General features: G+C 44.1%; 1 protein-coding gene across 2 annotated transcripts in view; it reads left to right on the top strand.

The window, feature by feature from the left end:
- The window catches only part of ANO9 (anoctamin 9), an 84218-nt gene that overhangs the window by 50714 nt on the left and 14365 nt on the right, over positions 1 to 19139 (top strand). For both annotated transcript variants that reach the window (XM_040328478.1, XM_040328479.1), the window contains exons 11-19: positions 3178 to 3260; positions 4071 to 4175; positions 4374 to 4538; positions 7090 to 7126; positions 13152 to 13263; positions 15181 to 15238; positions 15326 to 15423; positions 17521 to 17675; positions 17753 to 17905. In XM_040328478.1, coding sequence (XP_040184412.1) covers positions 3178 to 3260; positions 4071 to 4175; positions 4374 to 4538; positions 7090 to 7126; positions 13152 to 13263; positions 15181 to 15238; positions 15326 to 15423; positions 17521 to 17675; positions 17753 to 17905 — 966 coding nt within the window. The remainder of the gene's footprint in view (positions 1 to 3177; positions 3261 to 4070; positions 4176 to 4373; positions 4539 to 7089; positions 7127 to 13151; positions 13264 to 15180; positions 15239 to 15325; positions 15424 to 17520; positions 17676 to 17752; positions 17906 to 19139) is intronic.

Consider the following 19139-nt stretch of genomic DNA (forward strand, 5'->3'; position numbering starts at 1 on the left):
TTTTATAGTTGCAAAGGGTCGGCCAACTCAATATTGCCTTGAAAAAGTATTCATACCCCGTGAAATTTTTCCACATTTTTGTTATGTTACAACCAAAAGGGTAAATGTATTTTATGTGATAGACCAACACTAAGTGGCACATAATTGTGAAGTGGAAGGAAAATGATAAATGGTTTTGAACAAATAATGTGGTGTGCATTTGTATTCAGCTCCCCCGAGTGAGTCAATACTTTGTAGGATCCCCTTTTAACTGCAATTACAGCTGCAAATCTTTTTGGGGATGTCTCACCAGCTTTTCACATCTAAAGAGTGACATTTTTGCCCATTCTTCGTTGCAAAATAGCTCAAGCTCTGTCAGATTGGATGGAGAGCATCTGTGGACAGCAATTTTCAAGTCTTGCCACAGATTCTCATTTGGATTTAGGTCTGGACTTTGGGCCATTCTAAGGCCCCATACACACCATAGAATCTATCCGCAGATAAATCCGTGCAAACGGGTTTCAGCGGATAGATTCTATGGTGTGTACACTCCGTGGGATATTTATCCGCAGATAAATCTCCCCTGGGATGGATTTCCAGCAGATGGATATTTGCTGACATGCTCAACAAATCCATCTGCTGGAATCCATTCCAACGGATGGATCCGCTCGTCTGTACAGACTTACCGGATCCATCCGTCTAAAGGGATTCCCCGCACGCGTCGTAATGACTTGACGCATGCGTGGAATTCCTTATATGACAGCGTCGCGCCCGTCGCCGCGTCATAATAGCGGCGACGGCGCGACACGTCATCGGCAGAGGATTTCAGCGCGGATTTCAATGCGATGGTGTGTACACGCCATCGCATTGAAATCCTCTGAAATCTTAGAGAGGATTTATCCGCGGATACGGTCCGCTGAACCGTATCTGCGGATAAATTCTATCGTGTGTATGGGGCCTCACACATGAATATGCTTTGATCTAAACCATTCCATTGTATCTCTGGCTGTATGTTTAGGGTCGCTGTCCTGCTGGAAGGTGAACCTTCGCCCCAGTCTTTTGCAGACTCACAGGTTTTCTTCTAAGATTGCCCTGTGTTTAGCTCTATCCATCTTTCCATCAACTCTGACCAGCTTCCCTGTCCCTGCTGAAGAAAAGCATCCCCACAACATGATGCTGCCACCACTATGTTTCACAGTGGGGATGGTGTGTTCAGGGTGATGTGCAGTGTTAGTTTTCCACCACACATAGCATTTTGCTTTTAGGCCAAAAAGTTAAATTGTGGTCTCATCTGACCAGAGCACCTTCTTCCACATTTGCTGTGTCCCCCACATGGCTTCTTGAAAACTGCAAATGGGACTTCTTATGGCTTCCTTTCAACAATGGCTTTCTTCTTGCCACTTTTCCATAAAGGCCAGATTTGTGGGGTGCACGACTAATAGCGCACGGTGGGCGGGTGAGAGCGAGTGGGCCGGGCTGCGGGCAGCTGGGCGGGCTGACGAGGGAGCGGGCAGCTCGTGGGCAGGTGACATAGCGTGTGGCTCCACTGACGGGTGGCGGCGGCGTGGCTTGTGCGGTGTATCTCTGTTCCCGCACGCGGCCCGCGAGCTCCACTTCACTGTGCATTTCACGGCCCGGCATTATTCTCTCTCCAGCTGCTTGAGACACACACAAACAATGCAGTGAGTGCACCGCGAAACAGAGCAAACTAAACCCCCTGTGTTTATAGGGGGTCCATCTGTGCTTAATGAGGGGGATCTGTGCTGAATGAGGGGGGGTCTGTCTGTGTTAAATGGGGGGGGTCTGTGCTGTGGGGGGTTGTGTAATGTAAAGGGGTCCAGTGATGCAGGGTGATGTGTAATGTAAAGGGGTCCAGAGGTGCAGTTGTGGAGAGGGGGTACACAGTAGGGACAAAGAGATATTAAAAGATGCAGGGGGCACAGTGGGGGGTTTTTACATTTTAACGTGGGGGGGTCGCTTTTAACCCCCACTAGCAGTTGATGAAAGGGTAAAATGCGACTGTGTACCCCGCTGCCGAAGCGTGCCCCCCCCCCTTTTTCGGAAACATTTCGGCAGACGCCCATGGTTGTGCCATACTTTTTTTTTTTCGGATGATGGATTGAAAAGTGCTTTGTGAGATGTTTTAAGCATCCCCATGAGCTCTTGCGCAAAAGCGAACGCATACGTAGATTGCGCCCGCATATGTAAACCTTCAAACCACACATGTGAAGTATCACTGCGAACGTTGGCGCGAGAGCAATATTAGCCCAAGATCTCCTCTATAACTCTAAACATGTAACCTGTAAAAAAAAAATGTAAAGTGTCGCCTTTAGAGATTTTTTTTTTAAGTACCAAAGTTTGGCGCCATACGAGTGTGTGCAATTTTAAAGTGTGGCATGTGAGGTATTGATTTACTCGGCGTAACATCTATCGCATTATACAAAAAAATTGGGATATCTTTTACTTTTTAGTTTTTGCGTTTAATTGCATTTAAAAAATGTACTGCGCAAATACCGTGTGACATAAAAAGTTGCAATGACCGCAATTTTATTCCCTATGGTGTCTGCTAAAAAATAAATATACTGTAGAAAATTTGGGGGTTCTACGTAATTTTCTAGCAAAAAAAAAATTACGATTTTTACATGTAGGAAAGGAGTGCTGGAATTCGCTTGGTATGGAAGTGGTTAAACCTCTCCACAACTTTGTCGCGGACCTGTCTGGTGTGTTCCATGGCTTTTGTTCACTAAGATTCTCGAATAAACCTGAGGGCTTCACAGAACAGCTGTATTTGTACTGAGATTAAATTACACACAGGTGGACTCGATTTACTAATTGGGTGATTTATGAAGGTAATTGGTTCCACTAGATTTTAGTTATTTAAAAAAAAAAATGAAATCCAAATTATCATTTTCCTTCCACTTCACAATTATGTGCCACGTCTGTCACATAAAATCCCAATAAAATACATTTTGTTATTGGTTGTAACATTTGACAAAATTTGGAAAAATTTCAAGAGGTGTGAATACTTTTTCAAGGTACTGTAGATATTTCTTTACTATTTTCTTGATTTTTGTTTGAATTTGCTAAATCTTAGGTAGGTTGTATATCTAGGTACTACATTTATTGTTTAAATACATGTATTAATTGAAATACTTTTATCTAAAAAAATGACTTGCAACCTTCTAATGTCTTTTTCAGCTACTGTGTTCTTAGAACTGTGGAAGAGGCAGAGGGCAAGAGATGTCTTCTGGTGGAACCTGTACAGCTGGGATGAGGATGAGGTATACTTTTTTGAGTACCACATGGAAAGACAATACACTTTTCTGTTTGCTATAGATACTAAGGTGTAGTGGCGGCTGGTGCTGAAAATTTTTGAGGGGGCGCAAACAAACTGAAAAAAAAAAAAAACATTGCCACCACTGTGCCCATTAAACGCAGCCACTGTGCCCATTAAACGCAGTCACTGGGCCCATTAAATACAGCCAGTTCCCCCCCCCTAAATACAGCCAGTTTTCCCCCCAAATGCCGCCAGTTCCCCCCAGCTAGGCACTTGCCTTTCTCGGGTCAGCGCTGTCCTCTCCACGTTCCCTCTGTCCTTCTCCTGCCCTCGTTGTCGCTTCAGCCAATCAGATGACCGGTAACCAGACCCGGTGCACCTGATTGGTTGAGAGGCGGGTCAGTGTTAGTGAAGCGACTCCCTAACACAGCATTGTTTAACCAGGGAACGCACAGCCTGTGCACCCGCTGGGTAACCATGCATGAATCTATCTATTGAGTGATGGGTGCAGGAGAGAGGGGCGGCGCTCCTGCGCCCACTATGGACGCACCACCACTGCTAAGGTGTTCTACTTCTCCTGGTTTCTGCGTTGTGCAATACTTGCAAGAAAATAAAGCCATCAATAGAAAATGGAAGAAAAAATGGGTTTGTGTTTTCATTAAGGGTTATCATAAACTGTAGTGCATTTCAAAAATAACTTGACCGCATAGCCTTGCTATACTTCATGTATAGAAAACTTTAACTGTGTGTTCACGGTGTGTGTCTTTCCATAGGGTCTAGTATATGTACATTGATCATTATGTATTCTTTGCAGGAGGAGCTTGCGCTGGAGCTGATTAATAATCCAGATTGTCAGATCCAAAAACACCAACATTCTTACCTGCGCTCCACTTTGGTATTACTGGGAGTGGCTGTTATGGTACGGAATTTCAATACATTGTTCTGTATCTCTATCTATCTATCTATCTATCTATCTATCTATCTATATATATATATATATATATATATATATATATATATATATATATATATATATATATATATATATGATATAATTTTTAATTGTTTTATTACAGCTTATCTAACCATCACTCTCTTTAACATATTTACCTGGTAGATTGCCATATTAATTGGTATAGCACAGGCACTGGTTGTGTACCGTGTGGTGGTGACTGTGGCCTTTATGCGATCTTCTTGGGACTTACTTAAGGAACATGCTACTACAGCGGCAGTTATGTCTGGAGCTGTACTTCATTACCTTACCATTGTCATCATGACCAAGGTGAGTCTCCTCAGTGTTTAAATGATACAGGACACTGTCGCAGTATATTATTATTATTGTATGGACATCTGTGTTGACTGTTGCTCCAGATACAGTTTAATAAAATATTATAATGCATACTAACTAGTCAGTTGCCTTGATAACAGCTTGATATCTAATTTACCTTCATGCCCCTTGACTAGTGACGGGCTCTTCTAAGCCCAGCATGATCGCTTCTACCAAAAGTTCTCTTGTTGGAAAACAAGGTCGGTCCAAAAGTACTATGGAAATGTAATGGGTTGATGACAAAATAAAACATATATGCTCCTTTGTGCTTCTTTACATTAAATATTTGGGTGGAGAATTACTCCTATAGAACATGTGTGCTTCTGAGCATATATAATCATAATCCTTACTTGTTATATTTGCTTGCTTAAAGTGTATGTAAACCATACATTGAAAATTAACAAAATAATGCCTTATCTGCCACCGTTTCAAGCAAATTTTTTTACGTTATTCGTTGTTTCCACTTTTGTCAACCTGGTGTCCCCACCAGTCTTAAAGCTGATGTCCATGTTTCATGTCACTTTACCGTGTTTCCCCAAAAATAAGCCTGGGTCTTAATTTTGGCAACAAAAGACACAGTAGGGCTTATTTTCGGGGTAGGTTTTACCATGTCTAGGGCCTGTCAGGAATTCCCAGTGTGAACGGAGTTAAAATGCTTGTAAAATCCTATAATCTACTCAAGTACAGTAATATATAATGCATAATGTGTGTTTCTGCAATATAAATGTGCCAAATACCTTCGTTATAGCGCCTCTCTGTACTTCTGTGACCCACCGGAGTGCTCTTCCCTGCTCTGAGCACTGCAGAGGGGGGGGGGGCACTCCAAAGGTATTTGGCACAATTATATTACAGAAGCACACACATTGTATGTTTTTATATACTCCAGAAATAGAGTGGATTATAGGATTTTACAAGCATTTAAAACTAGGGCTTATTTTTGGGGTAGGGCTTATATTGGGGAAACGCGGTAGTTTGTTTGAACCAAGATACTGCTTCACTAAGTGCAGCAGTGTCTCTAAGCACTAAGGGCCAGATTCACAGAAGAGATACGACGGCGTATCTCCTGATACGCCGTCGTATCTCTGTGATCCGCCCGTCCTAACTATGTGGCTGATTCATAGAATCAGTAACGCATAGATAGCCCTAAGATCTGACAGGTGTAATTGACTTACACCGTCGGATCTTAGGATGCAATTCTAGGCCGGCCGCTAGGTGGCGATTCCATTGCGGTCGGCGTAGAATATGCAAATGACTAGTTACGGCGATCCACAAAGTTCTGCGCGTTCGTCGTAATCTCGTACGTCGACGCTCGTCGGTTTTTCCCGTCGCAAAGTTACACCTGCTTTAACATGGCTTATCTTTAGATCAGCCATGTTAAAGTATGGCCTTCGTTCCCGCGTCGAATTTCGAATTTTTTTTTTTTTTGCGCAAGACATCCGGGAATACGAAACGCCTTAACGCACGTCACGTTAAAAAAAAACGTCGGGGCGCCGTAATTTCGCGCAAAGCACGTCGGGAAATTTTAACACGGAGCATGCGCAGAACGTTCGGCGCGGGAACGCGCCTAATTTAAATGGTGCCCGCCCCATTTGAATTAGGCGGGCTTGTGCCGAGCGGATTTACGTTATACCGCCGCAAGTTTTCAGGTAAGAGCTTTGTGAATCAGGCACTTACGCTGTAAACTTGCGGCAGTGTAACGTAAATGGGATACGTTACGCCGCCGCTGCGCAACGTATTTGTCTGTGAATCTGGCCCTGTATGTTTTGTATTGCCTATTCTCTCATTTATTTTGTTTACATTTTCATTTTATTTCCATAAAAAGGCCCAACAAAATTCTCAGCACCAGGCCCATGATGCTCCTTAATCCGGTGCTGCTTCCTAGTGTACATATACCTAGCCACTGCGGCACTGGATGTGAACAGAGCTAGCGCATTTGCATGGTCGCTAGAAAACATGGCAAAAAAAGTGTTTAAGACACTGCTGCTTGGATAGTGCTCAGCAAGCCCAAAACTGAAATAATTATTTACACTAATAATTACATATATTTTTAACCATTACAGTTGCCAGTATTTTTTGCTGAATCAGATTACAGTTGATTATATCAATTCATATTAATGATGCATTTAGAGTTGAAAAAGTGTTTATTGTCAATTTTTTACATAGATCACAGTGAACAACATAAGAAGTTATAATCTAGAGACAGTCCTAAATAAACATGTATAGTGAGTCAGCCCAATGGCTATTGCCCATAGCTTGACTCCTACTGTCAATCAATACAGTGCTAGAGTTGACGACTGTCGCTCGGTAATGATACATTTAGAAGGCTTTGACTTTAGCAAAGTGGTTAATAATTGCTAGATTGCATTAACTCTACTGATTGATTTGACTTGTTCCTGGAGTCTCTCTTTACAAAACCGAACCAGAGAACACATTATATGAATTCTGCATTTGTTAAAGTTGTTAGCATAGCATATTATTTATCAGGCGTATTCATTTCTCTGTGCAGGTGAATCGTATTGTGTCTACTTATTTGTGTAATCTGGGTGAGTCACTCTTTTATATTGTAATAAGTGATGGGTGAAGGAGACAAGCCTGTGCATGGCTATGTATAATCTCTCTGCAGAAGTGTGGATGTGGGTGTAAGACATGGGTCTTCAAACTACGGCCCTCCAGTTGTTCAGGAACTACAATTCCCATCATGCCTAGTCATGTCTGTGAATGTCAGTGCATTACAAGGCCTCATGGGATGTGTAGTTCTAAAACAGCTGGAGGGCCGTAGTTTGAGGATCCCTGGTGTAAGATAACTCAATGTCAGCGTCATACTGGAAGTACAAAAGGATACTGAGTGAAAAAGCTCACTCCTGTCATTAGACCACCTTTCGCAACTTTCTTGAAATAATGTTTGAGGACTTGGAGAACCCCTGCTAAAATTCATTAAATCCACAGGTCTAGCTAGGTACATTAGTGGGATAAGTAAGTTAAAGTGGAGTTCCACCCATAAATATAACATTACATCAGTAGTTTTAAAAAAATGTCATTAGTCCTTTACGAATTATTATTTTTTTTTTTAGATGCCTTCAAAGTGTTGTTGCTAGGCAGAATAGTTAATCTTCCCACTTCCTGCACCTAGGTGCTTAACCACTAGCCGACCGCGCACCGTCATTATACGGCGGCAGGTCGGCTCTCCTGGGCGAGAGCCCGTAGCTATACGTCCTATCGTATAGCCGCCACTAGGGGGCGCGTGCGCGCCGCCGGAGGCGCGCGCGCGCGCGCTCCCCGCTCGCCCCCGACTCCCGTGCGTGTGCCCGGCGGGCGCGATCGCCGCCGGGCACACGCGATCGCTCGGTACAGAGCGGGGAACGGGAGCTGTGTGTGTAAACACACAGCTCTCGTTCCTGTCAGCAGGGGAAATGCTGATTTTCTGTTCATACAATGTATGAACAGAAAATCAGTGTTTCCCCTAGTGAGGCCACCCCCCCCCCCCACAGTAAGAACACACCCAGGCATACTTAACCCCTTCCCCGCCCCCTAGTGTTAACCCCTTCACTGCCAGTGGCATTTTTATAGTAATCTAATGCATTTTTATAGCACTGATCGCTATAAAAATGCCAATGGTCCCAAAAATGTGTCAAAAATGTCCGAAGTGTCCGCCATAATGTCGCAATACCGAAAAAAAAATCGCTGATCGCCGCCATTACTAGTAAAATAAATATTAATAAAAATGCCATAAAAATACCCCCTATTTTGTAAACGCTATAACTTTTGCGCAAACCAATCAATAAACGCTTATTGCGATTTTTTTTACGAAAAATATGTAGAAGAATACGTATCGGCCTAAACTGAGGAAAAAAAATGTTTTTTTATATATTTTTGGGGGATATTTATTACAGCAAAAAGTAAAAAATATTCATTTTTTTCAAAATTGTCGCTCTATTTTTGTTTATAGCGCAAAAAATAAAAAACGCAGAGGTGATCAAATACCACCAAAAGAAAGCTCTATTTGTGGGAAAAAAAGGACGCCAATTTTGTTTGGGAGCCACGTCGCACGACCGCGCAATTGTCTGTTAAAGCGACGCAGTCCCGAATCGCAAAAAGTACTCTGGTCTTTGGGCAGCAATATGGTCCGGGGGGTAAGTGGTTAAGCTTCCTAACCTACACTGCACAGACTCCTGGGAATGTAGTGGGTGTAACTTTCCAGGAGTCTGTGCACTCCCTAGTCTCAAAGAATCACGTGACTTGGACAGCACAGGTGCTGAAACCTGATCTGACACTGCTTGTGCAGCACTGAGCACGTGCGAGATCTGCAAGGCTGAAATCCAGGAAGTCATACAGTCTGGCTTCATGATGCCCACACTTAAGATGGCCCCAGTCAATTTCTATTTTATAAAGTTATAAATGCTGTAACAACCTAACAAAACGGACCTTAGTTTACAGACTTACTTTACTAGAATACATTAAGCTTGTGTATTACAGGGGTATTTATATTTAAAAAGTGAAATTGTGGCCGGAACTCCGCTTTAAAGAAAATGTAAAGATAACAAAAAATATGTCATACACAAAGTTTTGATTTCCCACTTAGAACTATATAACGACACCTTGATCTATGCCCCAAAAACAGATATTAACTAATAATTATGAAGTGAAAAAAAAAATAACAGAGAAAAGCCACATAGACAATGAAAGTTGGTCAGCTACACTTTTGATCAGTAGAGAAATGCTCCTTATGCCCCGTACACACGATCCGAAAATCGGACGACAGATCGTCCGACTTTTTCCGTTTACTAGTCGCAAGTAGAGAATGAATAGGTTGCTAAACTCACAAATTCTTGTACGACAGAAAAAAAATCGGAAGCGATGTCATGTGTTGTAATGTATTTGTGTTGTATTTTCGAACAACTGTACTGACCAAGCGAAAATCGTACGAGGAAAATTTTCGCGTATGTGCGATAAATAATATCGGATGAACTGTCATGATCAGCTCACGGCAAGCCCTGTACTAACAATCCGATTATCGGACGATTCTTTCTCAGACGACATTTTTCGTACAATATTCGGATCGTGTGTACGTGGCATTACACTGGCGGTCAATAGAGAAACGCACCCTTGAGGTCAGAGTTGGTTAGTATAGTGTACATGAGATAGCGCTACAATTTGTTAATGTTGAGTAGGTCTGTTGCATCTCAACCCATGGAGGGCACTCAGAGTGAGTCACTTTAAGTGTGTAAAAGATTGTGGAGATATTTGATGAACACTGTGCATGAATAAATAGTCTTGGAAACTCCACCTATTTGGAGAAACATTATGACTTTATTAGTGAATGATATAAAACTAGATTTATATCATAAACAAATAAAGTCATAATGGTTCTCCAACCGGCTAGAGTCTCCAAGACTTGTTATTTATGCACAGTACTCCTCCCCTAACTCAACAACCCTTAGCAATGGTTAGTGTAAAAAAAAAAACCCTCCTCTTAGAACAGAGACCCCCCCTCCTCTCAGTACAGTGACCCCCCCCTCCTCTCAGTACAGTGACCCCCCCCTCATCTCAGTACAGTGACCCCCCTTCTCTCAGTACAGTGACCCCCCTTCTCTCAGTACAGTGACCCCCCTCCTCTCAGTACAGTGACCTCCCCTCCTCTCAGTACAGTGACCTCCCCTCCTCTCAGTACAGTGACCTCCCCTCCTCTCAGTACAGTGACCTCCCCTCCTCTCAGTACAGTGACCTCCCCTCCTCTCAGTACAGTGACCCCCCTCCTCTCAGTACAGTGACCCCCCCCCCCCCCCCAGCTAGTACCGACAGACGAGCGGTGTGTCCCACGAGTGCGGGCTCCTCCTCTGTGGGTGTAAACAGAGGGCCGCCGCCGGGTGTACCAAGATGGCCGCGGCTCCGGAACTAGGCCGAAGCCGCGGCCTTTCCTAATGTTACGGCGGCGGCTCCGGAGCTAGGCCAAGGTAGGTCAAAGCGGCGGCCATAACATTAGGAAAGGCTGCGGCTTCGGCCTAGCTCCGGAAGCCGCCACCGTAACCTTAGGAAAGGCCGCGGCTTCGGCCTAGCTCGGGAGCCGTGGCAATCCGCGGATCACAGTGTGTTCCGATCCGAAGGAGGTGACCCGTTCGGATCACGGATCAACTGTGATCCGTTGCACCCCTAGTGGTAAGTGGAGACGTGCCCCTTAAATTGGGAATCAGTGGAAAACTGCCCCCTTCCATTGGTGGTCAGTATAGTGCCCTTTACATTGGTGATTACTGACTTCCACAATTTGATGTCGGTGGAAAATTCTGGCCCTAATATTGGTTGGTGAGTGTAACTTGGCGATCTATTTGCTAATGCTCAAGGAACCCCTAGCAACATCTAGATCAGCAATTCTTAACTTTGTTATTCTCACGGAACCCTTAAAACAATGTTCAGGTCTCGGAGAATAATATTCTGATATACATGTCATGACACATTGACGTGATCAGTCAGTTGTAGGTATGGTAATACACATACCTCCCAACTTTTTGGGATGGGAATGAGGGACACCTGTCAGCAAAAGTATGCATGCATAGGACACACCCCTTGCCACGCTCCCTTAAAGGGGAATTGTACAAAAAAAACAAGATTGGTCAAAACCACAAGTGCTTTTTTTTTTTTACTACTACTATTCCTTTATATTGGCTTTTGGAACTTACAAATGCAGAAATGTAGAAATCAGATGAAAGGTTTAGGGCTGGAAAACACTTTTTCATAGATAAAAAGTGCATTTTATATACAACTCTATAGATCAGACCAAAATGAGGGACAGAGGGACATTGCTCGAAATCAGGGACAGCCCCTTTGAAATCAGGGACAGTTGGGAGCTATATAATACATAAAATGCAGATACATTTGCCACTAGTGCTCAGTGAAAAATGTATTTATTTAAACAATGTTGCAAAAATCCCAGTAAAGAAGCCCTGCTTTACAGTATAGAGGTAGCTTGCATGGAGGCTACTAAAACCACTGTTAGGCAGATAAGTATCCACTGCGGTGGGGGTAGTGGAACCCTTGGAGACCTCTCGTAGAACCCTGAGAAACCCTGTTCTAGAAAAACAGTTTGAGAAAGTTGTTATAGACATATGCCCCTGTGATCTATTGGTTACGTGTTTCTTCTGAGGTCTGAAGATGCCCATAAACCTTTCAATCTTCTGGTATTACAGACATTAGGGGCCAGATTCACAGCAGTAATACGTCGGCGTATCTACTGATACGCCGGCGTATTTTCAAATTTGCCGCGTCGTATCTTGATTTGGAATCCTCAAACCAAGATACGACGGATTTTGGCATAGATCCGACAGGTGTACGGCTTTGTACGCCTTCGGATCGTAGGTGTAATTTTCCGGCGGCCGCTGGGTGGAGTTTGCATCGTTTTCCAGCGTTGGGTATGCAAATTAGCTGTTTATGGCGATCCACGAAGGTACGCGCGTTCGTCGCATTCTCTTACGTCGTCGCTAGTCGGTTTTTCCTGTCGCAATCTTAAGCCTGCTATTTCATGGCTTAGATTTAGACCAGCCATGTTAAAGTATGGCCGTTGTTCCCGCGTCGAATTTCAAAAAAAAAAATGCGTAAGACGTCCGGGAATACGAAAGTACGTTACGCACGTCGCCGTTCAAAAAACACGTCGGGGCGCCGTAATTTTGCATAAAGCACGGCGGGAAATTTCCTAACGGAGCATGCGCAGAACGTTTGGTGCGGGAACGCGCCTAATTTAAATGGTACACGGCCCATTTGAATTAGGCGGGCTTGCGTCGGACGGCTTTACGCTACGCCCCCGCAAGTTTACAGGCGGGCTTGCGTCGGACGGCTTTACGCTACGCCCCCACAAGTTTACAGGCAAGTGCTTTGTGAATCAAGCACTTCCGCCGAAAAATTGCGGCGGCGTAACGTAAAGGGGATACGTTACGCCGCCGTAATTATTCCTAAATCTGGCCCAAAATCACTAAATGACTTCACACATAAGATGTGTTAAGTAATATACAAAATGTTGCTAGGTAAATACATATATATATATATATATATATATATATATATATATATATATATATATAAATATATATATATATAAATATATATATATATATATATATGGCCATCACAGGTCCCATAGATACAAGCCCTTTCTGTAGCTCTGTTAATGTCCTTCTTTCTTTCACAATTTTATGTAAAAGTATCATAACATTTGTGTATTCTTTCCTTCCCAAGTTGCAATATGGATACATTTTGTTATAGATTGCTTGTGTACAGAGCCCCCCCCCCCCCCCAAAAAAAAAAAATCGAACGTTCTGCTTTTGTGGGGCATTTTTTGTCACTGCTGTAGTTTACAGAACTGGAAGTCAAATTAGAGGCATACTAGCATTTTAAGGAGTTTGGCAAGGACAGGTCTTTTATTTTAAAAATGTTCAGAGAATTACATAAAAGCAAAAATAAAGCGCAAACCCTATTCTACACTGAAAGCACTAAGCAGATAAAGATTGATATACTGTACAGGGGATTAAAGAAAGGGCATTATTGGATGAATAACACATCTGATCTATTTTTCCTCTTTCTTAGAGAAACCACGGACCTTTACAGAGAGAGAAAACAGCTTCACCTCCAAAGTGTTCACATTTCAGTTTGTTACTCACTTTTCATCTCTCTTCTATGTGGCGTTCTTCTTAGGAAGGTAACAAAATTAATTAAAAAACTTACGTTTCCTTACCATGTTATATTGGGTTCAATAAGGAATTATTCAAGGATTTTTTTTTTTTTTTTTTTTTTTTATGTTCATATGCAGTGCATTTCAGATAAAAAGTAAATTGTATGAGCTTTAGTGTTGTCGTTGTGGCTCCTCAACAGTTCTATTGGTTAAATGGTCCTGTTGCAGCCTAAAATGACTTAACTTAAAGGGGTTGTAAAGGTTTGTTTTTAATTTTCTAAATAGGTCCCTTTAAAGAGGAAGTAACACCCCCCCCCCCCCCTCGAAAAATGGGAGGGGGAAACCTGCAAGAGAAAGGCATAATGAGCTAGTATGCATAGAATACTAGCTCATTATGTGGCACTTGCCTGATATCGATGCCCCCGAAGTCCTCCTCGTTCCCTACCGCCGCCATGTCCCCTCGCAGATACTTCCTGTTTTCGCCGCTCCGGCGCTGTGATTGGCCGGAGCGGCGATGACGTCACTCCCACCTATGCACGCGGGACCAGCAGGTCCCCGTGCATGCGCGGAAATACAGCATTAACCCTGGTTATGTCATTAAGAAAAACGGTACTTTCAGTGCGCCTGCGCTGTTGCGCGCCGTAGACATCGGCGCCTATAATTACAGTAAATATCTCCTAAACCGTTCAGGTTCTTTACCTCATCAACCTTTCCTGTCCTACCTCATGTTGATGTTGGTCGTGTTGGGCCGAGAAATAAAGCATTCAGAAAACCTATTTCGCTGACTGGACATTCGTTTACTGCTCTACTCACTACTATCACCCTAGACAACGATTAGAGGTAACTTAATACGCCGATCCCAAATCAACCAACGGCTCCTCCGGGGGTAGCACTACATATCTGTGTATGTTGCATTTATTATGATGAAAGGGTCAGTTGGGAGTGTTTTTTTTCTTGTATTGATAATATCTGCAGCAATAGATAACTATTGCAGTGATCTGTTGCTGGAGACAGGGTTGAACTGTATCAGCTCTGCCTGAATTAAAAAATGGTTTTGCCAAAACTTAAGGTAAATCCTGATAACTTCAGGGATGATGTCACTGTATTTCCTCTGTAGCCACAATCAGGGCCGTTCGAAAGACATTTGGGGGCCCCAAGCAAAAAAAAAAGTGACATTTCAAGTTGAGAAGTGCACACGCTGGCAGATGTTGGTGTCCGCACAGGGGCCCCAGCAGGGAGGGCCCTTGCCGCATCGCTGCGTCCTCCTGCAGTCCGGTCGGCCGTGTACCATAACCGCGCGGTACAGGAGATTCACTTTGCTGTTCCCGGGGCCGGACTGAAAGGAAGTGAACACTCGGTGTGTGCACTTCCTGTCAGTCCGGCCGGGAACAGGAACCTGATTCTCCTGTACCGCGCGGTTATGGTACACGGCCGACTAGACTGCAGGACGACGCAGCGGTGCGGCAAGGGCCCTCCCTGCTGCATGCTTTGCCTGTCGGGTTCCGACGGGCCTGGCCACAATGCAAAAGCGCTTGGACCAAAAGGGGACACGGGGTTATTTATGAAAGGCAAATCCACTTTGCACTACAAGTGCACTTGGAAGTGCAGTCGCTGTAGATCTGAGGGGGACATGCAAGGAAAATAAAAACCAGCATTTTAGCTTGTACATGACTGGATGATAAAATCAGCAGATCTTCCCCTCATTTCAGAGTTTCCCCTCAGATCTACAGCGAGTGCAAAGTGGATTTTCCTTTAGTAAATAATCCCCACAGGGTTTTAAATCTGGCACTATGATTGCAAGGTGCTACAGAGTGTTCTTATAGAGAAGGACTGCAAGCCCAGCAGATGGTCCAGATCATGACAAAGTATTGCATCCAGGGCTGTGTTTTATTCTTGGCCCAGAAGAGATCAGAACTAATTGCATGTTTTCTTTCTGAAAAACAGAATAAATGGCCACCCAGGAAACTATGTGCGTATTGCAGGGCACTGGAGACTGGAGGAAGTAAGTGAATTGGCTCATATGGTTATATCATATGGTTATATAGGTTGAGATATGTGGATGTTTCTTGACTCTCTTATTTCTTTCCAGTGTCACCCGAGTGGCTGCATCACTGACCTGTTCATACAGATGTCTATCATCATGGTTCTGAAACAGACCCTTAGTAACTGTGTGGAATTTCTGTCCCCGTAAGTACAGTAGACAGTATGGCGCTCGTCTTAATGTGTGTTCTGCATCCTTTACGCTGTCATGCCCACATACAAGCTTATCATAATTGGTGACATACACTGTAGACAAAATACACTGCATTACTTGTTTTAAAGGGGTTGTAAAGGTAAAAGTTTTTTTACCTTAATGCATCCTATGCATTAAGGTAAAAAAACATCTGATAGCACCGCCCCCCCCCCCCCCCCCCCGAGCCCCCGTTTTACTTACCTCTCCACTCGAAAGTCCTGTGCGCGTTCTCGTCTTGCTATTCGGTTCCCAGCCTGGCCGTTGATTGGCTAGGCTGGGCGGATTGATAGCAGTGCAGCCATTGGCTGGCGCTGCTGTCAATCACAGCGAAAGACGCGGCGTGCCGGGGGCGGGGCCGAGTGATACAGTCGGCTTTGGCCGCCGCTGTATCAAGGGAGCGCGCTCGCAAAAGCTTTCCACCATGCGAGGGAGCTCGCATGAACGTGGAAAGCTTTTGCAAAGAGGAGCAGAGACAGCCGCTGAGGGACTTGAGAAGACACGGATCCGGGTCACTCTGTGCAAAACGAACTGCACAGCGGAGGTAAGTATAACATGTTTGTTATTTTTAAACAAAAACAATTTTGCCTTTAGTGTCCCCTTTAAGTTACCTTTTACATTAAATTAATTAAAAACAACTAGTGCACGATGGCCATCGGATGTGAAGTTTAAACCTTTTATGTTCCATTGGAGAGAAGTTAGGAAGTGACCACTTCAATTATATTCTATTGACAGGCAAAACTTAAAGGAGTTGTAAAGGAAAATGTTTTTTCACCTTAATGCAATCTATGCATTAAAGGGGTTGTAAAGACAAAAATATTTTCCTCTTAAATTAAAGTCTGACAGTAGCTGATAAAGTAAAAAGTAATGTTTTGCATTATAACTAGTTTGATACCTGTTGAAATCGAGCTGTTTTATTCACCTCCGTCACTCCCCTATCATTATTCTCACTGACTTCCTGGTTTGCGGTGCACATTCATTCTTGCTACATCACGGCCTAATGGGAACTACAGTTCCCATTAGGCTTAGCCTCCATGCCTGTGAGGGATAAGAGAGCATCTTCACGCAGGGCTGTAGTCATAGGGAGGGGGTGAGCACTTTCTGCTTTCCACCATGCAAAACGGCTCAGATGCTGGTGGAAAGCAAGAAGAGGAGTGACAGGAAATGGCATTTTCAAACCTGGATTACTGTATTTTGGAGGTCAAAAGGAAAAACGAGGTAAGTGATATTTAAATGCTCTAGATTACAGCAATCAATTGAACTAATAAAAAATGAACCTTTAGTGTTCCTTTAAGGTGAAAAAACTTCAGTGTATACCGAGCCCCCGCTTTACTTACCTGACCCGTCGAAAGTCCTGCGCGTGGTCCCGAAATCCTCCTCGCCGCTCAGCCTGGCCGCTGATTGGCTAGAGCGGATTGATTGAGAGCAGCGCAGCCATTGGCTGGCGCTGCTGTCAATCACATCCAGTGATGCGGCACGCCGAGGGGCGGGGCCGAGTAATACAGTGAGCGGCTATGGCCGCTCGCTGTATCACGGGAGCGTGCCCGCAATTACGCAATTGCCCGCAATTAATCCGTAAGCGTAAGGTTACCCCTGCTATATGAGGGGTAACCTTACGTCGGTCCGCCGTATGCCATTTTAAGTATGGCCGTCGGGACAGTGTCGGGTTTTTCCGTCGTTTACGTAACTCGTCGCGAATAGGGCTGTGCGTTAATTACATTCACGTCGCAACCAATGTATTTGCGGCGTACTACGGAGCATGCGCAGTGGCCTACGTTTAAGGCCGGCGCATGGACAGTTCGTTCGGGAACGGGGGCGCGCTTAATTTAAATACAAGCCGCCCCCTTTGATTTACGTGGGGATACGCCGGGCCATTTAAACTACGCCGCCGCAAATTACGGAGCAAGTGCTTGGAGAATACGGCACTTGCTCCAGTAAGTTGCGGCGGCGTAGTGTTAATGGCATAAGCTACGCCCCACTCGTAGATACGCTGATCTACGAGAATCTGGCCCATTATCTTTAATATTTTTTTTTTTTCATTTTTTTGATTGCAGATTCATATGTTACAAGCTGCGTAAGATGAAGGATCGAAAAAGCAGGGTGCATAGTGAAGAGGGCGCCGAGGACCGTACAATGGAGACCTGGAAAGACAATTACAGATTGGGCAAAGTTCACATCTTCAGTCTCTTTGACGAATTTCTAGAAATGGGTAGGTCTCAGCCATGGCATATAATAGTTTTCTTGTGTTGCAGCTCTGCCTTCATTCTTTCACTTTTTTTCTTTTAGTCATTCAGTATAGTTTTACAACAATCTTTGTGGCTGCATTCCCTCTTGCTCCTCTCCTTGCCTTCATCAACAATATGTTGGAGATCCGCTTAGATGCCATCAAAATGACCCGTTTACAGCGTAGACTGGTACCAAGGAAAGCAAATGATATTGGTAAGATTTTTTTGTATTAATTGTTCATTGTTGTTCATGCACGGTTGTTCCAGACACTTTATTTTTTTATTATTATGTCAGCAGCTGCAAACACTGTAGCTGCTGACTTTTAATGAGGACACTTACCTTTCCAAGGAGCCCGCAATGTTGGCCCCAGGGGTCAAGTCCTGGGGAAAAAAGTGTGGGAACTCCCACCCAAGATCCACTCCCCCACCAAAAACTATACGCATATGTATAATTACTAAACCGCATGTTTTGTTTTTTTTCGATCCACTGTACCTTAGTAAGTTCTTTCTAAATCCTGTGATAACTCGCGTTAGACCTCCGCAATGTCTCCTGGGAACAATGACAAAAGCTTCCAGGAGACATTGCGCATCGAGGAAGTGACGGAATACTCGCACACTACCCAATGAATCCATATACCTGTACAGGAAGCCGCCAGTAACATAAAGGATTACTAAGGTTCGCCTGCCCCTGACAGTGACTCGAGCTGGGCATCGCCGCTTAGTGAAGGATTGGCTCGGGTGGCTCGGCTGCTCTAGTCCTGCAAAGGGAACTGAGTTCCTGCTGTGAAAAAAGTGCAGGAACTCCGTTCCCACGCGTTCCCGCAGGACTTGAGCCCTGGTCGGCCCCCCGAGGCTGATCTGTCCATCGGATCGGGTGCCGGCGTTCCTATCCTAACAAAGGAAAACAGGCAGTGGAGCCTTGTTTCTTTACTGCCCGTTTCCTATTGCGCATGCGCGAGTCACGCATCGCTTTGTGAATGGGCGGCTGTCTGTTGGGACACACACAGGTCCCAGAAGACAGCGCACTCCATTTCCCAGGAGGCAACGCGAGGGATGAAGAGAATGAACAGCTCTGCGGAGAAGGAAGTGGCAGATTAGGACAACTGCCTAGCAACAGTCATTTCTGGTAAGTAAAACATTTATTTATTTTTTTACAAATGTTATTTAATATATTTTAATTAGACTGTTAATGTAAAAACATTTTTAGGGTGGACCTCCGCTTTAATGTTATTTGATGCTATGCTCTATGGCCATTTATACTTCTGTGTGTATTAATGCAAATGGTTATGTACATCATGGCGTGTTGCACTAAGACAGCACAATCATTTTGTATGGGCTGTTAATGCACTTCAACAGATAAACAACTGACCTGTACTATTTTTGCCAATGCAATGCACCACAATAGTGTGTTGATGGGGGGGAAAACAAGCTAATTTCTTTCCTGCAAC

The sequence above is a fragment of the Rana temporaria genome, chromosome 11 (genome assembly GCF_905171775.1).
Source record: "Rana temporaria chromosome 11, aRanTem1.1, whole genome shotgun sequence".
In the NCBI taxonomy this organism is placed as follows: Eukaryota; Metazoa; Chordata; class Amphibia; order Anura; family Ranidae; genus Rana; species Rana temporaria.